The sequence below is a fragment of the Chanos chanos genome, chromosome 3 (assembly GCF_902362185.1).
Source record: "Chanos chanos chromosome 3, fChaCha1.1, whole genome shotgun sequence".
NCBI classification, from domain to species: Eukaryota; Metazoa; Chordata; class Actinopteri; order Gonorynchiformes; family Chanidae; genus Chanos; species Chanos chanos.
The window spans coordinates 28,384,567-28,395,201 of record NC_044497.1 but is presented as its reverse complement, the minus strand read 5'-3'; the positions used below and the strand labels follow the sequence as shown (position 1 = coordinate 28,395,201).

Sequence of the window (10,635 nt, the reverse complement as noted above, 5' to 3'; positions counted from 1 at the left end):
TTGTATTGTTCTTCTGATTTTCATTGTACCTTATTGTGAAGAATACTCAGATATTTCATATTTTTCAGATTTTTTTCAAAAGTCATTCTGCTCACTCCAGGCCAAGCCTTTATTTGTACAAAAACTGTGGCAGGTCCAGCTGTTGGTTGTATTCTGTCTGGAAAAACGTGCTACTTTGGGCCAAAATTTAACAGAGTGTGAAATGGAAAACACAACAAAAATGCTCCACTGTCATAAAGCAATAATAAACATCTGTTTATTTTCACAATTTGCTACATAATTATAATTGATAATTAATAGATATGTATCCACTAATTATTAATTAGGGCAGCAAGGGTCTCTGCATGTTCTCTTTGTGTCTGCGTGGGTGTCCTCTAGGAACTCCAGTTTCCTCCCACAGTCCAAAGACATGCAAGTCAGGCGAATTGGAGACACTAAATTGCCCCTAGGTGTGAATGAGTGCGTGAACGTGTTTGTCTGTGTGTCTGCCCTGTGATGGACTGGGTGTTTCCCTGCATTTCGCCCAATGAACGCTGGGATACGCTCCAGCACTACCCACAACCCTAATTAGGATAAGTAGAAAACGAATGAAAAATAATAATATTTATATAGTAATATGAAGTCATTATTGAGAGGGAGGATCTGAGTGTTGGGAGGTGAGATGATGATAATAATAATAATAATAATAATAATAATAATACATTTTATTTGTAGAGCGCTTTTCATGATACTCAGACGCTTAACAAGCATAAAATAATCAGTAAAAGAATCATAATCATAAGAAAAATAATAAGAGAACATAAGAAACAATAAAATAAGACATAAGAGTCAGAGGCACTTGACCAAGGAGATAAAAGTCGTAAAATCAATGCAATAAAAGGGTATAAGACGCAGTGTTAATCATAGATTAAAAGCAGTTTGAAAGAGGTGGGTTTTAAGGAGGGATTTGAAGAATGATAGTTCAGTGCAGTCTCGGATGTGTTGGGGGAGGGAGTTCCAGAGGGAAGGGGCAGCAATGGAGAAGGCTCTATCACCCCAGGTCCGGTGCTTGGTCCTGGATGGTACAGACAGGAGTTTCGCATCAAAGGAACGGAGGCTTCGGGAAGGAGCGTGGAGATGGAGCAGGTCGGTGAGATAGGAGGGGGCCTGGTTATGGAGGGCTTTGAAGGTGAAAAGGAGAACTTTGAATTGGATCCGTTGGGGGACAGGAAGCCAGTAGAGTTTCTGAAGGACCGGGGTGATGTGTTCACGGGAACGGGAGTAAGTGAGCAGGCGAGCAGCAGAGTTCTGGATGTATTGAAGTTTATTTAGGACTTTGGTTGATGAGCCATAAAGAATGCTGTTGCAGTAGTCAATCCTGGATGTAATGAAAGCATGGATCAGAGTTTCTGCAGCAGAAAAGGAGAGTGATGAACGGATACGTGCTATGTTCTTTAGGTGGAAGAAAGCCGTTCTGGTGATGTGGTTAACGTGTTCAAAAGAAAGGTTGCTGTCAAAAATGACTCCGAGGTCAGGATGTGTGGGGAGGGAGACAATGTGGAGTTATTGAAGGTGAGGCAGACATTGTGAGCATTTTTTGTGAGGGATTTGGGACCGATGATGATCATATCTGATTTTTCGCAGTTTAGCATGAGGAAATTGGCTTGCATCCAGGATTTAACCTCAGTGATACAGTTGGTCAGAGTAGAGTAAGTTGCAGTGGTGATGAATTTAGTGGAAATGTAGAGCTGGACATCATCAGCAAATAGCAGTGGAAGTGGAGACTGTGCTGATGGATGATGTTGCCAAGTGGGAGCATGTAGAGGATGAATAGAAGAGGACCAAGCACTGAACCCTGGGGGACGCCTTGGGACAGAGGGGCTACGGAGGAGGTGCAGTTGTTAATATTGATGAACTGTTGTCTATTTGTGAGATATGACTTTAACCAGGAGAGGACAGTGCCAGTGATGTTGACATGGGATTCCAGATGGGAAAGAAGAATGATGTGGTTGATGGTGTCAAAACCTGCGGTGAGGTCGAGGAGGATGAGAATGCTGAGGTGGCCAGAGTCTGAGGAGAGGAGTAGGTCATTGGTGACTTTGCGCAGAGCCGATTCAGTGCTGTACTGTGAACGGAAACCAGATTGAAATGGTTCGAACAAGTCGTTTGAGCTGATGTGGGCTTTTATTTGGGAGGCGACAACACGTTCCAGTATTTTTGAGAGAAAGGGGAGATTGGCGATGGGACGGAAATTGCACATGATGTCGGGGTTGAGTCCAGGTGAGGGGCATGATGTAAAATGCAATGATGCATAGCTTTATCTGTTTTCAGATCTGTGTTGAGTGCATGTCTACAGAGTCACAGGGTCCGCGGTTCGCTCACCGTTTTCTTTCCTGGAAAATATGATCACAGTCAAAACATATATTCAAAACAACTAGATCTCACACATTGCCTGATATGACTTCACATCCCGCTGGTCACAGCCGAAACTGATCTAGCACCGGTGTACATTTAAAAAGGGCTTCAATGAGATTTTGAATTTGCTTACATTGCTTTTTGCAATTCTGCCTTTATCTCTTGCCGTCGCTTCTCATTGATAGGATAGAAATAAAAGAACACCAGGCCTATGAGCAGGAGACAGATGGGAACAGGGGCAAACAGCACCTTGAGCGTGGTAATCACCTCTGGGTTATGGTGGCATGCCCCGGGTTTGTATCCTGCAAAACTGAAGGAGAAAACACCAGGCTGAGTCTGTGACATTTCCAGTGCTGTTTGGAAATGCTAAGTGCACATGTCTGCTGTGACTCACATCACAATGTCAGACACAATACTACATCTATTCATACAAACTGTTATTCTTCACAAACTATATTTATACTGTAGCATCCTGTTCTGAAGGTGGGGCTATCAACTCTCTTTACTCGGGCTGTAATTTTCAACGTGTGATTCACACATTACATGAACAAAAGGAACATTTTACTAACACCCTTGGTAAGAGAAGAAACATGGCTTACGACAGTGATAGGGTGGAGATCCCAAGAGCCAAACCTCCTCCGAACTTATTAAAGAAGACATAGCAGGAGTAGAACATGGGTTCCAGATCCATACAGCTGGGGTTCTTTACCTTAAAATCATCGACAGCATCCGGGAGCATCGACCTACCGTGAACATACAAGTACTCAAACACCCAAAGCAGATTAAATATTGTCTCTGTCTAACTGGGAGCAGATTATAAGATCTAGAGGAGAAGATGTTCACATCCAGAGTCTCTGGTGTGGTCTGGAGCAATGCACGCAAACATGACAGTACATGCTAAAAATGCTTGAGATACTGTCAACATGCTATGGCTAACTGCGCATTCACACTGTTCTGGAGAAGGTGAATTTGGCTTGGTGGACTCACCATGGAAGTAAGAAAAGACTTGCTAGACTGGCTCCAGCTATGATGGACATGACAATAAACAGCGGTAGGCTGCTCTTTGCACCACTAATGATTGCCAAGGCAGGGATTTCAGTCTGGAGTGGGGAGGGGGAGAAGAGAGAGATAGAGACAGAGTTCACTATTTCTTCCGTCTCTTGTCTTCTGGTTCTTCTAGTCAGGGGACTTGATTATCATTGATCATATGAATGAAGAAGACTGTCATAAACAGCTGTCCCTGATGAAAAGTGGGAGGTGATTGTTCAGACAAAGTCCAAGGTGGGGTTTGTGGTGCCCAATGATGATTCTTAAAAAAAGAAAGAGACTGGACTGGGCTGAAACATCACAGCCTGTGCCATGTCAACACTCTCGCTTCTCCACTGTGAACTCAAACTTCCTGATATCCTAACCCACTGAGCTCATTACTGACCCACCATCATATGATTAATAATATTTAATAGATAGCTTGGCTTGGGTAGACTATTGCTTCATCTAATATATTTATGGACAACTGTCAAACTGAGTCTCCTTCAGTAACACACTCATAACTAAACTTGGTGGGCATGATGTTTTGGAGAGCTGAGCTTACCATCAGACCAATGAATATGGTGGTCTTCTTCCCCAGTCTTACCAGCATCATCTGCCACAGTGGGATGGAGAATGTGGCTGATGTCTACAAATGAGCAAAAGTCAGTCATTTATTCTCCATTTTAAAAATAATTCAATGGATACTTGTTTAGTTAATTTAAATAGAAGATAGTCTATCTTGAAAATATATAAAGTTGGTAAACATTCTTCATCTCAGTTTGCATGAAGATTTAGAAACTCACCACAACTACTGAGGTTAAAGACTGCTAATTTATCATTATTTTAATGGCGTTATTGGTTACTTTGCTACTAGAAAATTTCTACATTTTTGCCCGTCTAATTATTGGGTATATGTGTTTGAATAAGAAGTGTTCCGTCAAAGATCTGTTGCTAGGTTGATAAACTATACTGGATATGTTAAATTACATCATGCAATCTCCCACATAATTCAGTTAATAAAACATCACACAATCTAATGTATAATCTACTGAATATTACAAGTTTGTGATTATCAGGGGCTTGAGGGTGCATTGATTATAATATTTATGAATGAGACATGATCTGTATGTGATCAGAAGGATACAATACCAGGAGGATAAGGACAAGGTGTTGGAAATAAGATCCCAGACCAGCCGCGTGAGTGCAGAAGAGCGCCAAATTCCCCTGAGACATCTACAACAGCACAGAAAAACCCAGAACAATGAGAATATCCATAATCAGACACACCCATAATCAGCATGACTTCATCACTTCACAATAACCATTGTCATTATATGCTTTAGACATGAAACCCAAGACTCGCATATGTTTTTGAAATTACAGGCATCGTTCTTAAGAACCCACTCGCTGTGCTCAGAAACACAATCACCTCTCTACCTGCCACCCACTCTCACCTGAAAAGCCACTGAGGAGAAGAAGAACCCGAAGACCAGTCGGACATACGGCATGTGACCCACCACTTTCTTCATTCCTGTCACGTATGGTAAATGGATTCGGCCCAGTGTGCTGAGAGGGGCTGAAAGGAATGGAAAAATTCAGGGCTAGGTTGTGAACTCCTGGGCCTTTGAACATCTACACTGGAGGGTAAAGCAATGTTTGTCTTTATTCGTTATCTGTTCATAAATATTATATGTTACTATAAAGAGTTAGATGTAATTCCTGTCTGTTCTGAAGGACTTTTGTAACTGTCACGTGTAGGGACGTACATGATTAATCAACGACTGATTATTAATCCATACACATTCACATTGATCAAGTTTGACAATTAATTTTACTTTGGGTCACCTGACATTAAAACCCTGTGGCAGGGAAAATAGTCAATTGTTCTGATATTTTTCCCATGTTATGGGCCACGCTGGAGATTGTCTTCAAACAATTCTGAGAAATTTTCTGAATGTTCTCACCTTCTGATTTTTTGTTTAAATTTAACATCTAAGCAAATATTGTTTTATGTTTACTTTGTGACATGCACTTTAATCTAATGCATTTTGAATCTGGGTGAAACCTCCCTTCACAAAGCTTGGAGTCAGGAAAAGTATTCCCCCTTGTGTCACTTGTATTTTTATTGGGGAGCTAAGTAAAGGAATTTACCCTATTTGATTGTTAACATTATTGGTGACCAATAATGTTAACAATCATGTAAGAATTATTTCAAATTTGCATCCTTAGTAATGTGTTACATTTAAAATTGCAATATCAAAAACTCCAGGGTTTCCAGTTCCTCAATACCAGTGGCTGACAAATAGAAATGAATCTGGCCATTCTTCCCATTTTGACTTACCCAGCTGTTCTTTCACACCAAGGAAGAGCACAACACAACACAGGAAGTACAGTACACCCAAGACTACTGCAGCAATCACATAGGCAGTTCTCTAGGGTCACAAACACATCAGAGAATAACATTAGTCACTAACATTAGTAACTGAGGAAAATATTAAAGTAATGGCAGTGGACAAGGATTTAGATTACTTGACAACATAATAAATGTAATTAACACCTGAAACCTTAACTATCAAGTTTTTTTTTTCTTTTACTTTGGGAAAAGATCTTTTCTATCTGGACTAAGTCAACATAAAAGAGGAAATGGGAGGTTGATAGGCTAAACATCCAGCTTCTATCACATAGAAATGAGCTGATCTTATGTACTGTGAGTCAACTTTTTAGGAGCAAGTGAGGCTAAAATTAAATTATAACTAAATTATAATTAAATGCAGTAGCCATTCAATGTCTAAGCCCTTCCAATAAAAATCATGTTAGAAGTTAAATCTATCCAATGTGCAGTTGTGAGGCAATCTTTGATATGATGAAGTCAGAATGTTCCTGTTTACATTCTTTCTTCTTCCAAGAACTGTTTTTGTAGTTCATCAACATCACAACCGCAGAATGTATAATCAAGCGAGAAGACACATGCTTAAACACCCTAAGCACAACAGTTTGTTTCAGTTTCCTTTAAAATAGCTTAAGTTTGTGACTAGCCGGGACCAAATTTATGAGTCTATGTGTGACAGGAGGTATGCACTGGAGGAGTGGTCAAGACCTCACCGTATTCTGTAATGAATCAGTAAGACGTGACATATTCCCTGGAATTTCACTGCTGTTTTGCAAGCTGCAAAACTGGGCTCTCTTTGCATGATAGACTCCAACAATCTGGCCTTGAATGGCTGCCCCTGCTAAGGTAGCAAAGACCTCCATTCCCATTCCTGAGGGAGAGAGAGAGAGGGAGAGAGAGAGAGAGAGCTTTCCTAACAATCTACAGGAAACATTCATTCAACTTTGACCCCACGTGTACCTGGAATTTCACAAAAACAGAGATAGACCTGTCAGGAAACCCTTTCCCAGAGAGTCTACAAGTGTTGACAGGCTAGTGATACAAAGTAGATTTAACCTCAAATACCCTCAACTGTAGGGGTAGTGAAGACAGCAAAGAACGTTATTCTGTTAGAGAAACTGCCACTCCAACTGTTATTGGCTCTTAAATTTTGAGAGGTGTTGAGATCAACTTCAGTGCATCATTTTATTCAGTGAGGCTGAAACCAGTCAAACCAGTTAATTAGGAAGTAATATTGAGAAGCTCTTACTGTAGCCTGTGGCTGAATCTCTTTCCCTTTGGTCTCCTCCAAGGAACATGTTCAGAGAAGAATAGGGAACATGGTAACACTGAGAACAGAGAACAGAGCATTTTTAAGGAAGATGGCACTTTATATTTGGGCTGTTTTTTGGGGGCGGGGGATGGGCCCAGTATAGATTCTTGATATTTTTGATTGGTGGTGTCAGTAATACTTCTGGTTTTTTATTAATGCTGTCAGTTATACTGTGAATCCATGTCAGCATAATGACATTAAGGCATAGGTCCCATCAGAATGATGTGCATGGAATGAATTTTACTTGGAATATTACTTTGTGTTTGTGCTGAAATGTTTGTACTTAAAACGTTTTGAAGCACTGCACATTTGAAGCATTGCACAATTTCACACCCACTCATTATGAGATTAAACAACTAACATCGTGGTAACACTTGTAATTGCACTGCAACCACAGGAACAGAGGGGAAAAAGGGGAACATCTGCCTCCCCTGCAGATATTGCACTAAGTTGACTAAGACACTGTGTGTCAATACAAAGACGATCTTACGTGGACACAGAGCAACACATTTGGTTGTGGCAGTGGAGTAGGACATGAGGCCCATACATTGGTACAGCTATGTTTTATATCAGTTTCATTAGGTCAATACAATAAGACTCTGAATGAGTGACCATCATATTTTGAATAAATGTCCCTGCCATTTCAGTGCAGGCACTCTCCAGAAGTTAAAACCCAGATTATTTTTGTCAAATGGCTATTTGATGTCAACCCACAGAAGAGAGTGCTCCTTGTCTAAAATAAGCTCTTGTCGGACCTTTTAAACAGATTATTAATTAAAATGTAGAATTTCGTCATTCATAAAAACACACCACAGTAACTGGACAGAATGTCTGAGCACACCAGAACCTTCAACTTCAGTTCTTTTTCATTGGGGGGTTTTTGGGTTTTTTTTGCTCTACATCCATATCTGCTCCTGGGCAATGACAATGACAATGATGGTGCTAATGATAATAAAGAGATACGTCTTACACTCATGAATGTGTCAAAGAGGCAGCTCCATATGAAGTACCAGCTAAAGCTAACGCTGGAAGACATTGTTTCCTGTGGCACGAACCACAGCATAACATAAGACAGGACCCCAAATGGCGTGGTGAACACAATCCTGGGAACCACAGAGTCATGGGTAATCAATCAATCAGTCAGTCAATCAATCAATCAATCAAACATCTGCAGACAATGATAAATAGATTTCTGCAGCAGATTGAAATGCAGTAGGGCTGATCAGAGAAACAGTGGCAATTAGTAGAAAGCACCACAGGTAAATTAAAGTTATCAGGTATGGTTTCAAGTACAAATCTTTCTTTATACAAATAATTTTCATTTTCAAGTGAATTTACTCATGAAATTCTAAACCCTAATGTAATTTACATCTGGATTGATGTTTAATTCCAGTTCGTTCAATATACACATGTACCCTCAGTATGTTTTTCAGGGTTTATGTGTACGCATACATGTATGTGCATGTTTTTGTGTGGTGAGCCTAGTTTGTGTGTATGTGTGTATCTATACGTGTACGTGCATGTTTTCGATTGGTGCGTCTAGAACAGATGAAAGATTTGAAGATAAAGCAATTGCAGCAATGGCATCCTCTCGGCCATCCAGTGATGCTACATGATAACAGTAAAATGTTTCACTTCTCACCAGGGGATGAGTTTGCCAATGCGTGTCTGGCCACTCTTACTGACTGCATATCCCACTAATGGATCTGTAATGGCGTCCCATGCCCTTCCCAGGAAAAGAATAAAAGACACATAGAAGGGGCTCATCTGAAAACACAGATTTTTGGTAACTTAGTGTTTGAAATGTAATTATTCACTGACAGTCTGCTTATAACGAAGGCGTGTCAAAGTGCAGTCCTGAGGTCCTGGTGCCTTTCTTGTCAGCCAACCATATGTGGTCTCTGATTGGCTGTAGACTGCACACATCAGGTAAAAATCATCATGTAATTAAGAGGTCAAAACAAAAGGCAGAAGGAAGTTGGTCCCCTGGGACTGGATTTTGACACCCCTGTTATAGCGGGTTAGTCACACATATCTTAAAGATTTATTTTTTCATGCTCGAGGCTTTCCATTAAGTTGTCCATCTGTGATGTACATTTGTTTAATGTTCCTAACTTAAAATATACCATTTTCTCCCTCTGTCTATTGGATTTGAATATTCAGAACATTCAAATTTTTTGGTGAGGTTACATGTAGCAGATTCCGAGAAGTAAAGCATAATTAAACATGTATGAGTCACATCACACTTTTTTTTATCACTTCCAATGGGGTGATGAGCTGTTGATGGTAAATTCAAATTTGATTTAGCCTAAACCCAACTAGAAGTCCAGTTTATACCTCCTTGCCCACTAACCTGCACAACATCCAACAAGAAAATCTGCATAAAGAAGCCCTTGGCATTTGATGTCATTTGGTAGGGCATGCCCCCAATAGCATAGCAGATTTTCCTAGACACAGGAATTCCTGTAGGTGTCTGAAATACAATGACAAAGACATGTTCAAGCCAATGCAGATATATATGGTGAGAATGTCACATCCAAACCCATTACTCATTCAATCCCATAAAAAAGAAGCGCGACACCCCACCCCCCCCCCCCCCCCCCCCCCCCCCCCCCCCCCCCCCCCCCCCCCCGCCGCCCTACTACCACAGGGCAAGCTTTGATTTTAATATTCTCTGATCAAAATATGTTGTCTTCTATCTCGTGCACGATTGTGTCACTCGTGTTTAGATACATGGGTTTCAGCGTTTGTCACCACTACCGCTTAAAAAGCACTCAAAAACTTATAAAACGTAAAAGTATTAAGGAGTACAAAAACAATCAACAAGTGGAAATGGACTGCGCAGACAAACATTCAAAACTGAAATTCAAATTCCAAATAATTTTATCTAATGAATCCAAATACTATGAAATTAAAATCCGGTTTGTATGATAGGATTATATGAAAACCTTAAAACTAAGTTCAGTTCTGACTGAGCTATTTTGATGTCATGGGGAAGTTACTGACAAGAAGGGGGTCCCCTTAAAGCGATGCAATCATTTGCTTTGATTAGAGTTTGCGTTTGACAGCCCACGCCTCACAGAGGACTGTGCGGGATACGTGTTCAGGTGACCACGCATACACCCAAAGGTAAAACAAGGCGAAACAAGGTACAGCCTAAAACAACGCTAATAATTTTAACCTTAACATCAAACTCGAAACCAGTAGGAAGCCAGTAGCATATAACACACCATGGCATAAAAGTATACCACGTTGCTTTGAAAGTAATAATAACATCTACCTGGTGACTGGTCTCATGTTCAATAGTGGAAGATGTAAAAGTACTCTTTTCATCTCCTTTTGCTCTTGGATCGGCTCCAGACTCAAGCTCCATCCTTCGTCCTCCGTATGCACTGATCTCTTGATTTTTTAAGGAACTGGTTACGCAGTTTTACCAATCGCATCTAGAGTTAAGGCGTGGCAGTTACACGTTCTCGACGTCCCGCTATTCCCTGAGAAATGTATGAGTGTT

The 10,635-nt window shown here is 40.6% G+C and overlaps 1 protein-coding gene across 1 annotated transcript; it reads right to left on the bottom strand.

Annotated features, from left to right (window-relative positions):
* Nucleotides 1–2,523: 2,523 nt before the first annotated feature.
* LOC115806850 (sodium-dependent lysophosphatidylcholine symporter 1-like) lies at nucleotides 2,524–10,497 on the bottom strand. The gene is made up of 13 exons (XM_030767711.1): nucleotides 10,405–10,497; nucleotides 9,478–9,597; nucleotides 8,767–8,891; nucleotides 8,095–8,227; nucleotides 7,062–7,140; nucleotides 6,526–6,683; nucleotides 5,765–5,855; nucleotides 4,878–4,999; nucleotides 4,573–4,656; nucleotides 3,986–4,069; nucleotides 3,382–3,494; nucleotides 2,994–3,137; nucleotides 2,524–2,704 (listed from the first exon to the last, which is right to left on the bottom strand). The coding sequence occupies exons 1-13, from the start codon at nucleotides 10,495–10,497 to the stop codon at nucleotides 2,524–2,526; spliced, it is 1,527 nt and encodes a 508-aa protein (XP_030623571.1).
* Nucleotides 10,498–10,635: the final 138 nt, after the last annotated feature.

What these genes read in the sequence shown, in the direction of transcription:
- LOC115806850 (XM_030767711.1), bottom strand. Translation starts at nt 10,497, where the DNA reads ATGGAGCTTGAGTCTGGAGCCGATCCAAGAGCAAAAGGAGATGAAAAG. An exon ending in AGATTCAGCCACAGGCTACA is followed by an intron (nt 6,684 to 7,061) that starts GTAAGAGCTTCT and finishes TCTCTCCCTCAG; the next exon opens with GAATGGGAATGGAGGTCTTT. An exon ending in AGTCTTTTCTTACTTCCATG is followed by an intron (nt 3,138 to 3,381) that starts GTGAGTCCACCA and finishes TGTTCACGGTAG; the next exon opens with GTCGATGCTCCCGGATGCTG.